This window comes from Astyanax mexicanus, chromosome 10, assembly GCF_023375975.1.
Source record: "Astyanax mexicanus isolate ESR-SI-001 chromosome 10, AstMex3_surface, whole genome shotgun sequence".
In the NCBI taxonomy this organism is placed as follows: Eukaryota; Metazoa; Chordata; class Actinopteri; order Characiformes; family Acestrorhamphidae; genus Astyanax; species Astyanax mexicanus.
Window position 1 is genome coordinate 5,214,680 of NC_064417.1, and position 23,866 is coordinate 5,238,545.

Consider the following 23,866-nt stretch of genomic DNA (forward strand, 5'->3'; position numbering starts at 1 on the left):
AAACGTCCTCAGACAGATGTAGACGAGACCCCAGCTATTCTGCAGTGAGGAGAAAGCTTCTGTTTCCAATCCTGTCTCTGCATGTGTGAGAAAAGTATGTGACCTTGTAGCGGCCAAAGTGGACTTTAAGTTTAAATAAATAAAAAATGTTTAAAATCGCTTTAAAAGATAAATAATAATTTACTTTAAAGGTCTAATTTCATAGATAGATATATTTATTGATTAACATGATTAATTTTATATAGGATGGTTAAAAGAATAATAATTCATGTTGGATTTGGATTAAAAATGTGTACTGTCTCTTTAAGAACGGACGAGCCGGCATCCTTAGGCTTGCGCTTTTTAGTTTTCATTTTCAGATCGCAAGGAACCGTGGAAGCGAACAGTCTTCTTACCTGCTGTTGCTCTTCAACTCCCAGAAACTTTAAACCTTTCTATTTTCATTATAGGATACTTCAGTTAGTTCATTTACGTTTTGTAAGCTTTAAGAAGAACAATAAACTTCGATTATCATTTCAACACCTTGTGGAGTGGATTTATTTCAATTACATGGACATTGGACAGTAGAAACAGTAACTTTGGTTTAGAGAATATCAGCGTAAGGAAAAAGCACTATCCTCACGGTCTCACCAAGATCAAACCTCTATAGACCTATTAACCCTTAGATGTCAAGACGTTGCTATACCTCCTAATCAATCATTTTGGGCCCCTTATTAGTGATCTATAGCACACTGGTGAATTGCGTATTGTGCAGCTGGATTTAGAGCGTGTCGGTGTGTTTTTGGTTTCATCAGAACGCAAAAAATGATTGAAGCACGAAAAAGGCATGTACTATTTCTCTTAATTAATCATGGATGTGGTTAATTTTGGGCATAATGTGAAATAAACCAATCAGTGTGCCAGATGTCATAGTTTTTTAAGAGCCAGGTGAGCTCTGACTTTGGCTCATTCGTATCTTTCTTAACAGTGCGGTGCCCTGAAGATACAGGGGTTGGACAATAAAACTGAAACACCTTTATTTCATTTTAGTGTGGGAGGTTTCATGGCTAAATTGGAGCAGCCTGGTGGCCAATTTTTATTAATTGCACATTATTGCACCAGTAAGAGCAGAGTGTGAAGGTTCAATTAGCAGGGTAAGATCACAGTTCTGCTCTAAATATTGCAATGCACACAACATTATGGGTGACACACCAGAGTTCAAAAGAGGACAAATTGTCGGTGCACGTCTTGCCGGCGCATCTGTGACCAAGACAGCAAGTCTTTGTGATGCATCAAGAGCCACGGTATCCAGGGTAATGTCAGCATACCACCAAGAAGGACCAACCACATCCAACAGGATTAACTGTGGACGCTGTAAGAGGAAGCTGTCTGAAAGGGATGTTCGGGTGCTAACTCGGATTGTATCCAAAAAACATAAAACCACGGCTGATCAAATCACGGCAGAATTCATTGTGCACCTCAACTCTCCTGTTTCCTCCAGAACTGTCCGTTACCACAATCATTTATTGTGGTCTAAAACAAGGTGTTTCCGTTTCATTGTCCAACCCCTGTACACCAGCAGCTCATTTAAGAGAACATTAATGTTATTTTATTCTCTGCAGTGCATCTGTATGTGTTGTAGTATTTTCTTCCACTTATAGGTTTATGACTATGAAGCTGCTTTCACCCTGAAAGTAAAAAAAAAAAAATCACTAGACGGTGCTTCATGGCCCACTAGAGTCTGCGGCCCACTGGTTAGAAACCTTGGCCTAGATAGCATCCAATTTGTCAAAATTACTGTCCTGCTTCTCTCAGTCCAATGATACGTCCCATTTTAAAGTCTGTCAGTTGGACAGAAATTCTTCCAGGCAAGTTTAGCAGTGAATTATGTGTCACAAACAGCTTTTTTCACCAAAAGAACTTTTGTTCTTGAGCTAGTTCTGTTCGGGCTTATAAGAACCATGGCGCTGCATGGAACCGCCAAAATGTCTTATTGTATGTCATCAACAGAGCAGAAGAACCTAGTATTCTTTGGTTCCTGCTGCAAATGAACATTCCTGGTTCTGGAACCTACTTTTGTTGGTGGAAACACACCAAACCGGTTTAAAATTGGGTTTGCGAACCAGAATGGTGCCGGTTCCATGTTGGTGGAAAAGTGCTAAAAAGGTACACTACCCAAAAGTAGCCCCTAAGAGCCTTTTTGTAGCACATAGGAAAAAGAACATGTTATCTTGGCTATCTTGGTTGCTTTATTCATCAATAAGTGCAGAATAAATTAATCACAATCTTCTGTTTGTTTCAAAGCTCGACTTGCTAAGTTTGAGAACAAGTGGTAAGCTGTTGATACGCTACCTGGCCAAACAAAAAAAGTTGCCACTAAAAAAAAATGGCTACACACTCTCTAATATTTGGTTGGACCACCTTTAGCGTTGATTGCTGCACACATTCACTGTGGCATTGTTTCGATAAGCTTCTGCAACGTCTGCAAGATTTATTTCAATCCAGTGTTGCATTAATTTATTCATTTTTCACCAAGATCTTGCAGCAGCATTGATGATGGCAGAGTCTGACCACTGCACAAAGCAGCTCTTCTCCATCCAGCACATCCCAAAGAATCACAATGAGGTTAAGGTCTGGACTCTGTGGTGAACTCTCTCTCTCAATCCATGTGTGAAAATGATGATCTCATGCTCCCTGAACTCTGAACTCTTTCATAATTCCAGCCCCATGAATCCTGACATTATCATCTTGGAATATGGTCGTGTGTATCATCAGGGAAGAAAAAAATTGATCCATTGATGGAATAACCTGGTCTATATTCAGTATATTCAGGTAGTCAGCTGACCTCATTCTTTCAGATACTCACATACTGTTGCTGAACCTAAACCTGCAGACCAACTGCAGCATCTACCAACCACACATAATTTACTTACCTAAATCCAGGTAGAGACTTTTTTGTGGGGTTCAGACAGTGTACTGTATATAGGCAATGTTCTGGTTTAACATTGAAAAGTCTACTATAGTAAAAGTATAGCTTTCATTTGACCCAAAACACCAGGATACTATGCATCACTGTTCGCTCCCGTTCTGGATCTCCTAATCAACCTGCTTGTTACTGCGTCTGCTTGTTTGAACAGTCTTGTTTGGAGCTTGTTTGGACCTGTCTTGTTGGGAAGAACACACCGCGCGAACAGAAAGCTCAGATCCTTCCCTCCGAGCTCGCCATGTATTTGAGAGAGAAAATTAATCACAGCTGAAGCTTCCTGTCTGGTACCTTGGGGCTCGGTAGGAAAGCAAACGCTCCACTTTCTTCCCTTTCATTGGCGTCTGAATATTCATGCTGTATATCGGCGCCAGCGTCACTAACGCACATCAGAGAAGGCTTGTGTGCTCGTTGCTGCATTACGTCCTTGATTATTTCCAAAAGTAGTGACTCCTGAAGGCCCCAGATTTGCATGTTGAGGCTCCCATGACTCTTAGAGCTTCATGGATGCTTGAGTTCATCTTATGTAATGTGCAGTGAGACACACTCTTATGGGAGACATAAATGAGGGCTGGGAAAGTATTTATTATGGTTCATTACAGAGAAATCAGCAGTTGTAAAGATGTAAAGGTGCCATGGTATGAATGTATTGAATATTCTGAGTGGTTTGTTGAGTTGTTTGATGTATAAATAGTGAGTGTGTTGCTTTATTTAGGGATAAAATGATATAATGATTTCTAGTCTTTATTACCACTTTCTTACTTTGCCTCAGATTAAAACATGATGATTTTTCTTTTATGGTTTAATGGTGTGAAAAAATAAATAGTATATTTATACTATATTTATAATGCTTTTATTGGCTGGTTTACAATATCAAAACAACTCATAGTAGCATAACAAAGCTTATTTTAGTCTTATATACAGCTCTGAGACCCCCTAAAAATAAGAGTTTCTTTGATTTTACCAAATTGAAAACCTCTGGAATATAATCAAGAGGAAGATGGATGATCACAAGCCATCAAACCAAACTGAACTGCTTGATTTTTTGCACCAGGAGTAAAGCAGCATAAAGTTATCCAAAAGCAGTGTGTAAGACTGGTGGAGGAGAACATGCCAAAATGTATAAAACTGTGATTAAAAACCAGGGTTATTCAACCAAATATTGATTTCTGAACTCTTAAAACTTTATGAATATGAACTTGTTTTCTTTGCATTATTTGAAGTTTAAAAGCTACGCATCTTTTTTTGTTATTTCAGTCATTTCTCATTTTCTGCTAATAACTGCTCGAAATGACAATATTTTTATTTGGAATTTGGGAGAAATGTTGTCTGTAGTTTATAGAATAAAACAACAATGTTCATTTTACTCAAACGTATACCTATAAATAGCAAAATCAGAGAAACTAGAGAAACTTTAGAAACTGATTTTTTCCAGAGCTATATTCTAGATCATCTAAAAAAAATTAAATATCATTGAAAAGTTACTTTTTTCAGTAATTCAGTTAAAAATGAGAAACTCGTATATTATATAGATTATATAGATGTATTACAGAAAGAGGGATATGTTTAAGGCATTTATTTATTTTGTTGTGATTTTATTAAAATTGTGGCTTACAGCTAATGAAAACCCAAAAACAGAGTCTCAGAGAATTTTGAATATTATATAAGACCAATTGGTACTTTTGGCAGTGTGGACAGTGTGCCAAATCCTGCTGGAAAATGAAATCTTCATCTCCATAAAAGTTGTCAGTAGCAGAGGGAAGCATGAAGTGCTGTAAGATTTTGTGGAAAACAAAACTGCACTGATTTTAGACTTGATAATAAAACACAGTGGATCAACACCAGCAGATATCAGACATGACTCTCCAAACCATCACTGATTGGTGGAAACTTCACTCTAGACCTCCAGCAGTTTGGACTGTGTGTCTCTCCACTCTTCCTCCAGACTCTCTTGATTTACAAATGAAATGTAAAATTTACTGATGATTTTGAAACAAAGATTCTTAGGCTTAAAGATGGTACCACAGATGATTTGGAAGCAGATTTGAATGAGTGTTCCTATAATCTGTTTATTTTTGTGTGTTTTATTCCTTTTTAAGATCAAATAAAAAGACTCAAGAGTCACATCAAGTAGAGTATTCACTCTTCTTGACCTGATTCCCAACTTCACCTATCCGTCGTCTCACTCTCCACTGCTTTGTGCTTCACAGAGGCCTCATTATCCACCCAAACTCCAGACAGCGCAGCTCACCTACGTGATTTCCAACTGCACCCTGCTGACCGCAACACTGAGCCAACAGGAAAGCTAAGACTGTGCGTCACATAAACAAAAGCTGTTCCAAAGACATTCTGTCAGCCTATTCTGACAGATCGGAGACTCTCTTTTAAACTGATTTTTAAACCATTCTGCTATTCACCACCAGAGCTTTCTTCAACCATTCAGACCATTATGTACATTCCACTAAAAGTCTGCATAAAAAAGCTCTTTAACTACTTGGCAGCTACAATAATATCATACATCATACAGAGCATAACCGTCCAGTCTGTTGTCTCAACATCCCGAACAGCCAAAACTGGGGAGTTGATTTTCACTCTTAAAGTATGGATTTATCTGGTGTTTAGTATCCAAAATACAGTGCAAGTCCACAGAGAGTTAATTCAACTTTGCTTAATTATTTGACTTTTTTAGTTGGAGACAATGAGATGTCAGCACCATCCTGTTACTCATGTATAAACTAAAAAAAATATCTAGCTATAGAGTCTACTTAATACACAACAGTAAGCAACAATTTGCATCTTTACCTTGGGTATTTAGTTTATATAATGGCTATAGTGTCTGGCCACAGTGTTGTATAATACTGTATAATACTGTGTATAAGTATAATACTGTGCTGGCAAGAACCAAGAACTGAGCTGTTTTTTTCTGTGTTAAGAATCTAAAATGCAGACTTATTTTATAATTATGACTTATTATACCATAATAATGACTTAGTATCTCATAAATATAACTTAGGTTCTTAAACTTATGACTCATTTTATCACAATAATGATTTCCTATCTCATAATTATGACTTCGTGTCTCATCATTATTACTTACAATCTCATAATTATGAGTCCCTATATCATAAATATGACTTAATATCTCATAATTATGAGTCCCTATATCATAAATATGACTTAATATCTCATAATTATGAGTCCCTATATCATAAATATGACTTAATATCTCATAATTATGAGTCCCTATATCATAAATATGACTTAATATCTCATAATTATGAGTCCCTATATCATAAATATGACTTAATATCTCATAATTATGACTAAGAATCTCATAATTATGACTTACTATCTCATAATAATTACTCAGTATCTTATAATTATCATTTAGTTTCTCATTATAAGGGCTTTCTTATATGAATGATTTACTAACTCATTTTAATGACTTACTGTCTCATTTAAAATGCTTACTATGTCATAAATATGACTTACTGGATGAGCCTTATTTTCAAGTGGTGGAAATGGGCATCCATACAAAAAGATAGGACATATAATTAAGTCTATAACTGAAGGTAGGTCATAGACATTTTAGATTAAACATCAGTCTGGTGTGGATATATAAAAAAAACATATATTATATTATATGAATACATAACAAGTGCCTGACACTTAGAAGGAAATTGAGTATATATAAATCAAAATGTAAGTATAAATAATGTGAAAAAAACAATGAGATAGTTATTTAGGTAGTATATTTGACTACTGAGAGTTTCCTACACTCAAAATGTAAATGGTCGAACGTTCTCTGAACAGCCGAAATGTGCGACCATTTACATTTTGAGTGTAGGAAACTCTCAGTAGTCAAATTCGTCAATAGGTTGTTTTAGAGTGAGAGTAGAGAAAGAGTGAGTGGAGTGAGAAATGGCAGGTTTGATTTGAGAGCGTGAGATTATAGCTAATTGCACGAGTCTTACAGCAATACGTGAGAATCGACAGCCCCAACAGTAACTTGAGAGAGTAGACACCCTGCTTCCAGCTGATCTATGCATCTATGTTCATTAAAATCTAGCAAGACTCGGCTGTGAAGCTGAAATGAAGCCCCCTATGTTTTCTGTTCCATACTGAAGAGAAGAGATGCCTTTACACTGCAGCCTATATGACTGCATCATTAGCCATTATCTGTCTTTATAATATCAGAACATAACCTTAACTTCACTTCAGTCTCTGAACCTCGTCTCTAAGATTTTTCATTCACTGCCATTGATATTAATGACGGCATTATCATGGCATTTTATCCTCGGCTTTACATGAAATATTACTGTGGCATTTTGTGGAATATTAATACGGCGGTTCGTCTCTGTGGTTCCATTACGTCAGGTTTGTTCTTTACTCTAAAGAGAGGTAAAACTAGCAATATGGGTTCTAGTGCAAGCGTGTTAGTGTTTTATAATCCTTTTAAGATTGAAAGGATAATTTGGGGGGTTGTTTCGGGGTTAATGAGTTCAGAGATCAGAGTCAGGAATAGAGTTACAGCTGTATGTAGTGTTCATAAGACAGAAAGCCATTTTTATGATTAATACATTTCAAATTTATGAATGATTTTGAGGCCCTTAAATGGAAAGGCTAAAACATCTACATAATTAAAGACAAATTTATTAAGCAGACTTCATTGGAAATGCTGGGTGACAAAGAAATATAATGTTAAAATTATTAAAATGTTGAGTCGATAAAAAAAAAAAAAACAGTAAAAGAAGAGCTGCTTTAACTAATGTCACAGATACAGAACCTAAATATGGATGCACTGTGGGAGAAAGCAGTGGGACAATTTAAAATGTAGCTATTAAGATATGCCTGAACACGCAGGTCAGTTTCCTCTGCTGAGACGCTCAAAAGCGCCGTGCTGTTAAGATACGAACATGCCAAAGTCAGAGCTCATCTGGCTCTTAAAGGGTATAACAAGTAACACACTGATTGGTTTATTTCATGTTACGCCCAAAAACACACCCATGATTAATTAAGAGAATTAGTACATGCCTATTGCACATTTCGAGATGCACAAGACACACCGATACACACAATCCAGCTGTGTGATGTGTGATGTGCAATTCACTGATGCACTATAGGCTCTATGCACTAAAATAGGGCCCATACAGTCTCTTCTCAACCTTTAAGCATATGTGAAAAAAAAATGATGAAAATGCCGATTTACAAAGAAAGCCGGTTATAACTTTTGTAATTATTTTCAAAAATGTAATAATCACTAGAGCTTAGATCGGGCACTAAATATCCGTCTGTAATTTTGAGCCCAAGCACAATTTAAACTTGACATTTTTTTGTGTGTTAAATCATTTCGGGCTGTTCGAATGAGCGGAATCTGTTCAGAATGATGGTAATTAACATTGCAACACTGAAGAAGCACAGTATTATGTAATATTTAAGAAAAAATGTTTAGAAGAACAGATTTCCAAAAGATTAAAACATGAACAGTGTGAACAATGATCCACAATGACAAGGTCTGAATGATTTTCCTCTGATCTAATATAATTTAACATGGTTTAAGAATATAAAATAAATTCTAAACAAACTATTTTTTTTATATTGAGCTTATAGTCTAAGTGCAAAAACACACACAAAAAAAACAGTAATAAGGCTATGAACTGCACAGTGCTGCAAGTCAAGTGCGTAATATGGACGTGAAGTGGAGTGTGCACTGCGCAATTGTGCAACTTTTTTTGTTAACACAGTTTAATTTATTATTTTGCCATATTGTGATTTTTTTTATGCCATAGATTTATATAAAATAAACATAGCATAAAAAAACAGATGCCTATGTCACAGACTATATTCATGAGCCCGAGGAAAGTGGTGGGAAATCTCGACTTGGACCTCGAGAATCTAAGCTATAATAATTACCTTCACCTAAGCAATTGTGACAACACCAGAAAACAATAAGAAAACAAGCCTTTGTGTGCAGCGAGGAGATGGGACTCTAATTGTTTCTGTCCATGAGTGCAGCAGATAGCGGCTAATAGCGTTTATTGGCTAACCGTGAGCGAGCGGAATCCCCCGATGGCTGAGCCGGAGAAGTGACCAATCATTCGCAGAGCTTTCCAGCTAAGTGATGCGTGCAAACTGCACGGGGCTAATTTCCCATAATCCCACAAGGTTGTAAATCATAACGGTGTAGACGTGCGCTTTATGGAGCTGCAGGCCTTATTGCTCTCCATTTAGCGGCAAGAGCTCACGCGGGGAATGCGGCGCTGTAATGATGGCTGAAGTTGGGGTCCATTAAAAACACAATGAGTTTAAGAGAAGCTGAAGAGGCCCCGGGTTAGTGCTCAGCAGCTCTGTGTGGAAAAAGGTGCACAAAGCTCAGAGAAAGCGAGTCTGTTTTAAAAAAGCACCACCTTCAGATCAGGAAGAGGCAGAAGCCTGCAGCTAACGAGGCAAGTGTGTGTTTATGCGTTTGAATATTCATGGCTCTGGCAGAAAGTGACTGTGTGTGTGTGTGTGTGTGTGTTTGTTTCTTTGGCCTCCCTGAGGTAAATTGCAGCTCCTGCGCATCACATTTTTTTCAGCTGTCCGCTAAAATATGACAGTGATTACTCTATGTATGTAAATGAGGGAGCTGATGAGCTGCTAGCTTAGCATTTCATAATGTTTCCAGCACAAACTCATTTAGTCACAGAGTGGAGAGGGTTAGAGAGGAGCTGGAGGAAATGGCCTCCTTCCAGATGTTTGCAAACAGAATGAGTTCATGTGAACTGAGCTGGGGTTGGATTTGAAATGTTTTTACTACCAATATATTCCAAGATGCTTCACTTGATCATGTCTTGATCAACAAAACCCAAGCAGTGATGAGGAAAACGATGCTAATTTATTCATGTGGAACACGTGGTGTACAGAGAATCTACAAAAGCCCAATAGAAACACTACTTCAGGCCAGAAACCACCACTGGGATGCACTTTTTGTAAGTTTACAGCACTGACTGTAGTCCACCTGTTGCTTCACAATTCACAATTCACAATTCACAATACACATTCAATAGATAGCAGATACTGGATTTTCTCAGTCAGCTTTATGAGGTAGAGTCTCCTGGAATACAGGCTTTCAGTTAACAGCTGTGCTGAACTCATCAAGAGTTAATTACTACTACATTAATGTCTTGCTTCTTAAAGTGTTTGAGAGCATCAGTTGTAAAGTAGTGAAGAGGTAGAGTTACAGGTATACAGTGAATAGTGAATATTTAAGTCATGTTCTAATCCAGATTATTATGGTAAGAACTACTTAAATGAGTAACTTTCAAGAATTGCCATGTGCCCACCCAGAGAGAGCAAGGCCAATTGTGCTCTCTCAGGGCTCTGGTAGCTGATGGCAAGCTGCATGACCAGGATTTAAACCAGTGATCTAAACCACTGACCCTAAATAGCTCTTAAGCCTCCTGTTATGTTACGGGTCAAATTGACCCGTTTAAATGTTTGAAGATCTAGGAAAAAATAGTTAAACATATTTTTTTCAGTATAAAACTTCTTCTGCTTGAATTAGTTAATGTAATCTACAATAACTAATAAAAAAAAACTAAAGCAAAAAAAAAAACTAAAGCAAAATATGGTGTTTGAATGTTATTTAAAGCTATTATGTCTAATATGTTGGTCTTTGAAAAGTAGTAAGTTAGTGAAACATTACAAAAAGTTTGAACATGTCTTTTTATTTTTATTTTTTTAAAAACGAATGATTATCCTGATTGAACCATTACGTGTTAGAGGTAAGGAACACCATTGCACTAAATATTAATATAACAATTAGAAATGTAGTTAGTAATACAATATTCACTCTGCTTGTTTGGATTTTTTTTTATATAATTATTATTTTGGATAATTAAACATGCACTGGATTAAACTGACCCGGGAACACCATTGCTTTTCCTGACATATGAACATAACAGGAGGGTTAAGGTTGGTACAGAGTGCTAATGCTGGATTCCACATGGAGCTCTGTGTCTGAAGTTGACGGATAAATTTAACACATTGCACCAAACACCCTTATGTCTGCTCTTACCATTTTATAGAGGATTAACCTACACTAGAACATCTTAACCCAGATCAATGGCTTAGTTCTGAAGCTTTGGTAAATTTGTAGTTCTATAAATACAGACTGTTCATCTGTTTCCCACCACCTACTATGCAGAGAAACAGATACAGACCTACAGTTTGGACGGTGGAGCTTTGTCTATGAGCTAGCACATGGTATTATTGTTTCGGCTAATCAGCTTGTCATTGGCTTTATGCCACTTTTCTTCAGTATTGGGTTTATTCAAAGACTCAGAGACCATCCCTGTAATTGTGCACTCTTACACACTGATACTGACTGCTGTTCACTGGATAGCAGAATACCCACAGAACTGATATTTAGCCATTCCTCACTCAAAGGTTACATGCAACTGAGTCCTCTCTGCTCATTCCAATTATGAGGGTGGAACAGGTTCCAATAATGCGAAACTTAATAAAGATTTGCCAATTAAACAGAGGGAGACGCAGACAGTATTACTTCTTCTGGCTTAATTGGATAATTCCCTTATTAGCGCACCCTCGCTAACACCGACTGGCTTTCAGTTGGAGGTGTGAAAGGGGAAGAATGAAAGTAATTAAGTAGAACACCCAGGGAAATAGTGTCCAAGTTGGCATTTCCAGAGGAGTCAGTGCCAGTGTAGTAGTATTAGAGAGAGAAGCAGGCTTTCTAATAGAAGGATGTTGTTGATTGGTACTGGCTAGGATCCTTCCCTCTCGCATTAGAACTGAATATTATTACCTCACTTCAGCAGCAACATAACAGTTTCTTTTTTTGTTTGTTTTTCTTTCTATTTTATTTTTAGCTTTTTACAATTTTCTTTGAATATTTTACAAGCCAATGTTTTTAAAATGAAAGCATTAATAATTATTTATTACATAAAGCTTCATATCATAAAAGTTGGGACAGTATGGGAAAGGCTAAATAAATAAATAAATAAATTAATAAATAGAAATGTTTCTTGCATTCACTTTGAAGCTGATGTCCATAAGTTTTGGGATTTGGGGGATTTAGGTCTGCTGAGAATGGGTAATGTGGAAGAACCTTTTTAAACTGGGTGGGTGTGATGCGGTCTCCTTTCAGAGCAGATGAATCCGATTCCAGGTTATGTTCAGTCAGAGATAGAGATAGAGATAGAGAGAGAGAGGTTGTCAATTTTGTCAGTGTAAATAAATGAGCTTCTGGGCTCTGAGTTTCCCCTTCTGAAGTCTCCATTGCTCCACCAGCCGCTCGCGTTCAGTAAAACTGAGCCGGATCCTCTTTTAAAGGCTGTACGTGTGACGTAAGTACGTAAAGACACGTGACGTGGCCAGAAGAAGAGCTCCTGCAAAAAGTGACCCGACACCCCAGTTTTTAGAATGAATATATTATTATGCTTAGCAGGGATGGCTGTTCAAGCACACTGGTACCATTAAACATAATATTTTGTATTTTGTTCCACTCAGAAATGCTTCTGCTCTCAGTTTAGAAACTAAATAATATGTACTGGCACTTTAACTTTAACTGGTTTAATTGCAGACAGTATGAACCTAAGACAATTTGCAACACATTCCACGCAAAGTGTTTCAGGTGTTATTCCCCCCCCCCCCCCCCCCCCTTCGTCCTGCAAACTCACCTCACAACACATTATTGCATTTTCCATTTCAAAATTCTCCAAACATTATCTGTTGGCCACTCTCTTTTTCCACAGCCCTTCTTTGTAATGTGTGCAGTGTGTGGTAATGCATTGTCTTATTGAAAAATTCATAACCGTTCCTGGAAGTTATGATTTTGTTGTTCTGTATAAATCAGGGATGTCCAAAGTTTTTTTGTTGTGGGCCAGAAGGAGAAATATATTTGAAGTCACGGGCCACAGACTCAAATAATGAATATTACACACCATTTTACTTGACTTTGTCATGGTGTGCACAGAATACAGATACTCGCAGATGCAGTAAAACGGGTTGTTTATTAAAATAGCAGGCAGAAAAAAGGGTAGTCGTACAAACAGAGTTAGAGCACCGAAAAACAGAAGCAACGTAGGAATAACCATACCATGAGTGAGAGACAGTCCAGAGTTCAAACACAAGCAGGCCAACATCAGAGGTAATCCAAAATCGAACAAACGTGAAACAGTCCAGGTCATACACAAAAATCCACAATCAGAGATAATCCAAAAATCGGCGTCGAGAAAAACAAAACAAGGTCATACACGAAGATAACAGAGACAAAAGATAGTAACGCTTAGTAATGAGGAAAATCCAACAATACCCGGCACAGAAGTGTGTGAGAGGTGTCCTTAAATAGTGCCAGACTAATATTCGGGGCTTCCTGGTTGGAGCAGGTGAGGTGACGTGTGACTAGGTGTGTGCGTGTCAGCGGGTGGTGCGTTCTGGGTAATGTAGTTGTTAGACTGAGAACCTCTGTCAGAGCTGGGTGCGTGAGAAACAGAGGAGCTAACAGCACCAGATGTGACAGACTTATTAACTTTATCTATTATTGACAGTGTTGTGTAAACTAAGATTTTTCAAATTGATGTTTCATTTCATGATGTCTCTTAATATTAAACTCCTTTTTTTCTGCGCTACAACTTCACCCTCTCAGCTTTTAGACTCTTTGGCCCGTTTTCCTGTGCTACAACTGCGCACCCTCTCCGCTTTTAGACTCTTTGGCCCGTTTTTTTCTGAGCTACAACTTCACCCTCTCCGCTTTTAGACTCTTTGGTCCATTTTTCTGCGCTACAACTTCACTCTGACACCTAGCGTTCAAACTTTGAATCTCACATTATAAAAACCTGCTTAACAGCGGGACAACTTTCTTTCTATTTCTAAAATACCTCGCGGGCCGCTCCAAAAAAGGAAACGTGCCGCAAATGGCCCGCGGGCCGTAGTTTGGACACCCCTGATATAAATCTATTTGTGAGAAATGCCTTGTTTTAATGGAAAGCAGTTTGTCCAATTTACTGACTCTCAAGCATTTTAACCTCTGCTTGAATTACTCCTGGAGATACAACATCTTGCATTGTTAATCTTTATAGACTCTTCTCTGATCTGCTGAATTAAGGCTAAAACTCTGCCGGATAGATGTGTTTCAGTGAGTCAGTGACCTGAGTTAAATATGACTGTATGTGGACATTTAGGTCAGCCTAGACCACAGGGACTTACAGGAATGCATGTCAGCTGTGTTAAAGGTAAATTAAAGAGTTTGAAAGCACAAGAGAGGCAAACAGATGCGTGCAAATTGCTTAATTCCTGTACTTTAAAATGTTCCATATTAACACATAATAGGAACACCCAGAAGAGCCTCAAGAAGCAAGTCTAATGGCCAAAATAGACCTAAATACACCGCAAAGCTGACACATGTTTTTTCACTAAAGGAGTTGCTGGCTGTTCACACAATTGATCATATCATTTTGAAAAGTATCATATTGCCTGCATAACTGCTTGAAGGTGCTCACACTGGGATTTTTCTACCAAAGAGTTTTTTGTCTTAGTTTATTTAATAATTATTAATTAATTTGAAAAAAAATTGTGCCAAAAGTTTTACGAAAAAAAAAAAAAAAAATCAGATTACATGCAAAAAGAAGCAAAAAACGAAACAAAATGAAACAAAAGCAAATTAGAGATTCCCACAGTAAAAGCCCCTAAGGTGACATCATGTTAAAAAAAAATAAAAAAATAATAATAAGCCATGACTTATTAAGGCATGGGAATGAAATCCTAAGGCATGGCTACGACTTATTAAGGCGTGGGAACAAGATCCTAATTTGTGGCTACGACGTATTAAGGGTTGGGAATGAGATCCTAGGGCATGGCCACGGCTTATTAAGGCATGAAATCCTAAGGCATAGCTATGACTTATTAAGGCATGGGAACAAGATCCTAATTCGTGGCCACGACTTATTAAGGCTTGGGAATGAGATCCTAGGGCATGGCCACGACTTATTAAGGCATGGGAATGAGATCCTAAGGCATGGCCATGACTTATCAAGATGTGGAAATTAGATTCTAGGGCATGGCCATGACTAATTAAGACGTGGGAATGAGAAAATTTTATTCAATTATTAAATCTCATTTCCACGTCTTAGGATCTCATTCTAGTGCTTTAATTAACTCATTCCCACACATTAGATTCTCGTTGCCACACCTTAATAAGTCCCAGCAAAGTCTTAGGGTCTTTTTTTCATGTCTTAATAAGTTGTGACCATGCATTATTATTATTATTATTATTATTATTATTATTATTATTATTATGTTATTATGTTATTATGTGTTATTATTATGTTATTATGTATTATTATGTATTATTATAATGACCATGTCTTAGAATTTCATTCACATGCCTTAATGCCTTAAGTTATGCTCATGTTTTTTTTTTTTTTTTTTAACGTGATGTCACCTTAGGGGCTCTGTAGATTAATGACAGTATATTGTGTAAAAAAAATACTGTTCATTAGTTAATTCATAGTTAGTTTATTTTAGTTAATTATGTGCCAAAAGTTACAACAACAAAAAATAAGATTTCATACAAAAAGAAGCAAAAAACTATATAGATTCCAAAGTAAAAGCCCCTCAGGTGACATCATGTTAAAAAAATAATAATGCATGAGCATAACTTAAGGCATTAAGGCATGTGAATGAAATGCTAAGACATGGTCACGACTTATTAATGTGTGGGAACGAGATCCTTGTGCATGGCCGTGACTTATTAACGTGTGGGATCTCATTCTCATGCCTTAATAAGTCGTGGCCATGCATTAATTAAAGTCAGGGCTGTAGATTAATGACATCATAGTGTGTAAAATAAAACACTGACTCTATTAAAAGGTGAGAAATTAAATCCAGGCAGAATGCTGAATGCTGGATGTTTTTTACGAGCACTTTTGGCAGATGACACAGCTGCACAAAAACACTCATTTGCTAATTTAGACATTATTCAACATGGCTGTAATTATCATCAGTAAAAGCGGAAGATAAATATATCCTGCGTTTAAAAAAAGGTGTGTAGGAGGAAATTCATCAGGAACTATGAATGTTTCTCTCCCACACGACATGACTCTACACTCTTATCTGCTTCAGTGAGAAGCTGAACCCGAATGGTTTTTCTGTCGGTATTACCCACACTCTACGAGCTGCATTTAACCGAGCCACAAAACATTATTCAACTGGATGAGCAATGCTCCGGGCAAGTGGTCAGCTTCACGCAGAGTTCGGCAAACCGTGCGGATCCTCAGCTGTCAGACGGGCCCTGATTTCCCATTCAGGATCATTTGTTTCCATCAATCAGCCGAGTGCAAAATCAGATCCAGCAGTGGCTGAAAGGAGGATTCAAAGCCTGGCCTATAATTCTTTACCACTGTGTGAAAGATCATGTTCCCTCTGGCCATGCGGTCATAAAGAGTCAAATATCCCAACCTTCCTGCGTATTGCCCACACGGGAGCCCCTCCAACACCTTGCCAGCCTCAATTCAACGACTGTAGGCACAGCGTAACTCATAGCCCATTAGGAAGAAGCAGTAAATGAGAATATAGTTATATCATACTGGAATGATGTGCTTTATTACCCATTTCTGGCTAAAAGGTTTAAAAAGAGAAGCTATTTTTAGTGTTTTACTCCACTTATCTCCTCTTCTTAATGTGATTGTTGGATCATTCTAAAGGAACATCAACTTTTGCTATTAAAAAAATGTCTTTTTATAAATTAACCCTTAAATTTAGACTATGTTATTACATAAAACATCAGCAGTTTGAACACACACATGACAGATGAATTTCTTTTTTATTATTCTCATTTTAGGTAACACTTTACTTGGATGGTCCATTTGATGGCCTCTTCGATGTTCAGCTAACATTCAACTACATGTCTTTTAAATGCAAAAGATAAAACTAAAAGGTGATAGTAATTGATTCTCTATTGAATATAACCCTACATTCAACTCTAACCAAAATGCTTATCTTAATATTTTAGGATTGGGTTTAGGGTTAGATTTTAAGCTTAGGTTAAGGTTAGGGTTAGGGTTAGGTGTAGGGTTAGATTTTATGGTTGATTAAAGGTTAAGGTTAGGGTTAGGTGCACGGTTAGGTTCTATTTTGAATCATTTACATTCAACATGGGGTTAAGTTACATTTAATGGACATTCAATTCAGTGTTAGTTGAATGTCAGTTGAGCATCAACAAGGACATAAAATGGACCATCCAAGTAAAGTGTTACCTTATTTTATTATTATATTTTTTGTTGTTGTTGCATTTATTTAAAGCTGGAGGGTACCAAAAAAAGTGACATTTGTCTTAAAAAATGCACTTTTGGTCATGCAGCCTGCCATCAGCTGCCGGAGCCCTGAGAGAGCACAATTGGTCTTGCTCTCTCTGGGTGGGTACAGTAGATGGCGCTCTTTCCCCTCATCACTCCTAGGGGGATGTGGATCAGCACAAAGTGTCTGTGATGATACTCGACAAGTCTGACTTCACATGTATCAGAGGAGGCATGTGCTAGTCTTTACCCTCCTGGTGTTGTGACATCACTAGTGATATCGTGATATACAGCTGAACAGCAGCTAAATAGGTGAGACAACTGGTCTAGCTACAGGCCCTCCATAATTATTGGCACCCCTAGTTAAAATGTGTTAAAGGTAAATGCCGTAAAATATATATATTTTTTTGGTAGAAGCAACAGTACCGACACCAGGGGCACACATGATATCATTTAACATATTTATTTTTTTTATGTGTGTTTTATTTTTTTTTCACAAAATAAAGGCACTTGAATTAAAGCTTAGATTTTTCTCTTTTTTTGCATTGTTGTCCTAGATTAAAAAATAAATAAATTAGAAGTAAAAAAAAACACTTATTAACCAGGGGTGGTAATAATTATGGAGGGCACTGTAAATTGGGAGAAAAATGGGGGAAAATTAGAAACAAAAAAATTTTTTTTTAAAATATGATACGCACCATCCAGTAGGTTATCATCAACAAATCCAAAACTCTGGGTCTGTATGGTATGAGGATTTGTCGGTACACTGCTCTGATAGAAGTAGAGACATCTCCTCTGCTACATACAGATCTTATCTACCTGTAGCAGATTTTAATACATTCGAATGGGCAAAAACACAGATCTCTGAAAGCACCATGATGAAGGGTTAAGGAGATGAAGAGATGAAATAAAAAAGGCAGAAGTGATCAGAGATATGGGGGGTGGGGGGGGGGGGTGTATGAGCAGGCCTCCACTCCCTCAGGCTCTGTGCTACATAGGCCACTGGGCCACTGGCTCTGCTAGCAACACAGCAGCTCCAGCGAGCGAAGCAGGAGAGCACATATTTGGCTCTGCTTTGCACTTCACAGAGATGCCTCTGCTAAATAATTAATATCCTGAGAAGTTATTAGGAAGCCCTTACTGGAAATGCAGCTTAACGCGCCCTGCCTGGCTGCCCACGGCTCACGTGAAGTGAAGTGCTGGCCTAGCTGGGCTTAGCTTAGCGCTGGTAGCATGCAGGTTCAGGTTCCTAATGTCAGGCAGGAGTTGTGTGACCTGTGGTGGATCTGGCAGGCGGTTTTATTCAACAGCCAACACAAGTTGAACAAATATGTGAAAACTTGAATTCCTGTAAAACACAGAAAAAGATTAGCTTCCTGTGCCTGTGTGACGTAACGCTAAGTGCGCTGTTTCACATTAAAAGTCCTCGCTAAATTCCGTGCTCTGCATTTAAAAATTAATTAAACGATTACTCAAGGCACAGAAAATGAATTGATCAACTTTTTAAATCGAGTAACTCGAATTACTCAAGTAATCATTCCACCTCCAGATCATTTTAAACAGATGACCTCTCTAAATATTGACATGCCTGTCAATGCCTGTGTTAACTGTTATACCTCTGTCTATATAACACTGAACTTCGGAAGCCCTGAGGAGTTTAGACAGCAGCAGTTTGCTTGCTGAAGCTAATCAGGCATCACTCCACGCTGTCAGTAATTGCAAGCTCCACCTGTCTGCTGGCAGGAGCACCTCCGCCCTCATCAGCCGCCTCCTGCTGACTCAGGGTGTGACTGATACTCAGGGCTGGTGTAATTTTAAACGCATTGACTCCTCTGGAGGATCTGCAGCCATGTCACCTCATGCGTCAGGAAACCTCTGTTCATCCGGATTCTGATTAAAGACCTGTCAGTCATTGTTTGGAACAGATTGCATTTCTCTTTTCTCAGGGTCCTCAGGAGCATCCCTTGGCCGTCCTCCACTGATTGGAGGAACACACAGGCTTTGTGTGGTCGGGGTCGGATGACACGCTTTATGTTGACAGGAAGGGGGTAACGAAGGGAGCTGGTCTGAGCTCAGTGATGAGACAGCACTGTGGGTTAACCCTTTCAGACCTGAATTATCTCCAGTGATGGAAAAAAAAATGTAGGAATGCTGTTTTCTGTCTGTAATGCACAGAAAAAAAGAGTAATATTCTATCATAAAATCTATATAGCAAATAAATCAATTTTATCCATATCCAAAAAAATATTTAATAGTTTTATTTTTATTCCATTGCATTGAAGTCCTGTGTGTAATATTTTATGTTGACCTTTTTATTTCATAAACCATCCCTAAACAGAGTTAAAAATGTTCTAAATCACATCTATTGGCTCAATGGCTCTAGTACTTCAGTTTCTCCAATGTGGTGGCGGGACCAAGCTACTGTTTTATAGGCTTTATCAAGAAATAATCTGAGAACATGTTCAAGAAGAAGTAAACTAGTCTTTGAAGGTGCTAGTGATTGGATTGGATAATTGGCTTTCTATATTGGGGAAAAAATGAAATAAATACATGGTTAATATTTAGTTTGAATATCTCATTTGGCTAAAACAACATGCAGTATTTTAATTTGTATTTTAATCAGTTTACCAAACTTTGGGGGAAAAAAAATGTGCAGATTGATTCTATAAACAAAAACAGAAATTGTGCCCAAACCTGTTTAATTACTTTCCCAAAACCAAAAATCGTTCATTTGTGCCCCACTCTCCCCGACAGCAGGTAGTGATTTAACAACATGAATCAACATGATTTTATGATTTATTTCACACAGAAAAAAAGATGAATTTTAAAAATTAATGTGAAATATGATGCATAATTTAATCATGAAGAGTAGTTTGCTTGAAAACACTTTATTACAGTCAGAGTTGTTTACAGTGGTGGTGAATAGAGAGGTATCAATTCTTAGACTGATTTTTTGGGGGTTTGGCTTAAAATTCATTGGCATGTTTTTATAATGTGTAATATTGACACTGCTGTGCTGATCTACAGTACTCTGCCTGCAGCCTTGTGCCAGTGACTGCAGCACAGCAGTGCCAATATTCCACCTTATAGCACTCTCTCTTGTGTATTTTTGCGTAATTAAAGTTAACCATTTGAACTCTAGGTTGTTCTGTCGTGTTTTTTCTTAGCTTTTCTCAGTTTCTCTTTCAGGTCTTATAACACAGTAATTATATCAGACAGACACATGCCCTGATCTCTTTTACTCCAGAAGCCATACGGCTGCTCAAAAATATCATCATTTAAAATGTAAAAGGAAGCAGAATTGTTCTATTTTCCTGGAACTGATCATGTTTTGGTCCAAATTTTACCAAGCGCCTGTTTTCTTTTTTTTTTTTTTTTTTACTTATTTTTGAATGTATAGACTTTAAATATATTCACACCTAAGATATCTTTTCAAAAATGGTTAGACTACAGTGTTCTTGAGTTGAAAGCATATAAATATTGATAATAGTTCATTACATGGCTTATTAATTATTACTTTGATAAAATACATGGAGAAACAGCATCAGGCAGAGTTATTTATTTTTCTTGATAATCAATAATCACACCTCTAGGATACATGTAGATACTAAAAACCTGACCCTCAGAGCAGCCTATGCCTTTCAGTATTTTAATCAGGACACATAAAGAAAACTATATACAAAAATGTAACTTTTTTAGTCTAAATAAATAAAAATGTTTAGTGCCAAATAAATGCTTAGTAAAATGTGCGAGTACAATAAAAACCATATAAAGTAGTGCGCACACCATACCTAGCTTTAGTTTGAGTAAAGCAAGTAGTTTATTCACACTTTTTTTCTGTGGACACTTTTGAGTCTTTATTTACTGATATTATTTGGTTTGAAACATCATATAAATATGTTTGAAGCACTAAAGGTAAATAATATTGGTTGGGGAAGGAGATTTTTCACTTTTTAAGGTGTTTTTCTCAATGGGTTTCTTGTAGATTTAGCTTTACCGCAATGGGATGTCATTGCATTTTTTAGAAAGAGTAAGCTCCGCCCTTTCTAACCATGTATGGATTATGTTTATGTGTGAAGGGATTCCCGAGTAAGTAAGCTGAAAACACACGGTGCAATTTTGGACAGAAAATCCATCTGTAGGGTTCTGAGGGTTACTCGTCTTTGACCACTGACCTTCACTCTGATGTTGATGTGCAGTAATCATGGACGAACAACTTTGCTATTGTACTTTATGTATTTTCATACATAATAATAGACATTTTACACTGTAAGAACAAAATTACACAAAATAGATCCCATGCACTGGACTTGAAACATCAAAGAAGTATTACAATGTGTTATACAGATACAGAAAAAAACATGACCATGTCAAAAATACTTACCTCTCAAATAGAGTTTTAAACAAAACTGGAACTGCGTTTTTGTTTTTTTCCCCGATTTCCAGTTTTGTTCGTTTGTACTTTTTAATTCTTAAACAGTAGGCTACTCGAACACAGTCACTTTGACATGCAGTAGAATAGACACTCTTCATCACCTTCTGGAAAAAAGTCCCGGGTGTGCGCCGCTTGATCGAGTGTGTGCACACGTTTTTCTAGTGACCTTTCACTGAGATTTCTCACTTTTCCCCTTGTTTTCCCCCCAACACTGTGATCCGGGCTCTGCTGCTCTCCTCTGAGCCGGGGTTCAGCGCATCCTTCAGGGTGATGGAGGAGCCTTGAGGGAGTTGCAGGAGCCGTGACTTCCACTCGTGTTCCCCTGACCACTCCACTGGAACAGAGAGAGGAGGTGAGAGGAGGGGTTAGGTTAGGATAGATGGGTAAAGCCAGGACAGTTATAGAGACACACATCTATGCTGTAGGTCTATGTTGCCCTGGTCAAATATAGCAGTTAGAGGCTCCTTTTCAGCTTTTAAAAACTAAAAAATTAACCAAAAAAAAAAAAAAAAAAAAAAAAAAAAAAAAAAAATATATATATATATATATATATATATATATATATATATATATATATATATATATATAATGGTACAACATACTCTACAGTATGTTCAGATCCAGATGTTCAATACAATGTTTTTGTGCATATTTAGAATATAAGCAGTTTTTTTTTATATAAGCATTTATAATGCTATTAAATCTTCTGGTAGAAGCTGTGCTTTATTTACAAAAAATATACACCTATTATTTTGCGGTGATGGTAATGGTAATGGTAAAAAACAGGCTACTGTATGCCTTGCCTTGCATTAAAAATCTCAATGCTGATACTGAAATGATACATTGGCAAACATTTAAAACATCATTAAAAAATTACAAGTAATAGTATATCAAACATGGAACAAAACAATTATTATTATTTTATTATTGATGATTATGGCTTACACCCAATGAAAACCCAAAAGTAAGTGTTTTAGAAGATTTTAATATAATATAAGATCAATTCGTACTTTTGGCAGTGTGGGCAGTGTGCCAAGTTCTGCTGGAAAATAAAATCTGCATCTTAATAAAAGTTGTCAGCAGCAGAGGGAAGCATGAAGTGCTGTAAGATTTTGTGGGAAAACAAAACTGCACTGACTTTAGACCTGATAATAAAACAGAGTGGATCAACACCAGCAGATGACAGACATGTCTCTCCAAACCATCACTGATCATCAGTAAATTTTACATCATTTTATTTGTAAATCAAGGGAGCAGAGTCTGGAGGAAGAGTAGAGAGACACACAGTCCAAACTGCTTGAGGTCTAGTGTGAAGTTTCCACCAATCAGTGATGGTTTGGAGAGACATGTTCATCATCTGCTGGTGTTGATCCACTGTGTTTTATTATCAAGTCTAAAGTCAAAATCTTACAGCACTTCATGTATCCCTCTACTGACAACTTTTATGGATACGGATTTCATTTTCCATCAGGATTTGGCACACTGCCCGCACTGCCAAAAGTACCAATTGGTCAATATTCTAATTTTCTGAGACACTGATTTTTGTGTTTTCATTGTCTGTGAGCTATAATCATCATCAATAATAATTAAAAAAAAGCTTAAAACAGATCACTCTGTTTGTAATACATCTACTGTATGTAATTGATCAGTTTCATATTTTGAACTGAAGCACTGAAATAAAGTAACTTTTCAATTACTGTATATTCTAGTCAAGACAATGGTGATGACTGGAAGATTCTGGTACAGAGATCCACCGTTCCCCCAGCTGTGTCGTCACTGAGAACACGTGCTCATGAGCTTTAATCTAATCTAATTCCCCGTTATGAAATGAGTCTGAGAAGGTGAGGAGCTGGTTGATAATTATCAGCTTATGGCTTTTTAAATCCATTTTATAAAATGAGCTCCTCAGTGCTGGACATTCCCAGCGGGTGTCGTTTCAGCCTTGATCTAAAATCAGCTCTCAGTCTTACAGGACACGCCCATGCTCGCACTTCCTCCACGGCTTCTCTTAGGGGAGCGAATAAGGTCTCTGATTGAGTTTGCTTCCTCTGCCTGGCTTCAGACTGACTGCTCTTGGCCGTCTGGTCTGAGGTGAGCTTTTTCATAAGCTCAGTCTGAAGTGTGTGTTCATTTCTCTACTTCTTTAAGGACAAATCTGCCAACAAAGCCCCT

At 37.4% G+C, this 23,866-nt stretch overlaps 1 protein-coding gene across 1 annotated transcript in view; it reads right to left on the bottom strand.

Moving 5' to 3' along the window:
• Positions 1-21,101: 21,101 nt before the first annotated feature.
• syt9b (synaptotagmin IXb) overlaps positions 21,102-23,866 on the bottom strand; it is a 58,672-nt gene continuing 55,907 nt past the window's right edge. Inside the window, exon 7 of the mRNA XM_022683818.2 lies at positions 21,102-22,028. Within this exon, the coding sequence (XP_022539539.1) occupies positions 21,957-22,028 (72 nt within the window). The 3' untranslated portion in view covers positions 21,102-21,956. The remainder of the gene's footprint in view (positions 22,029-23,866) is intronic.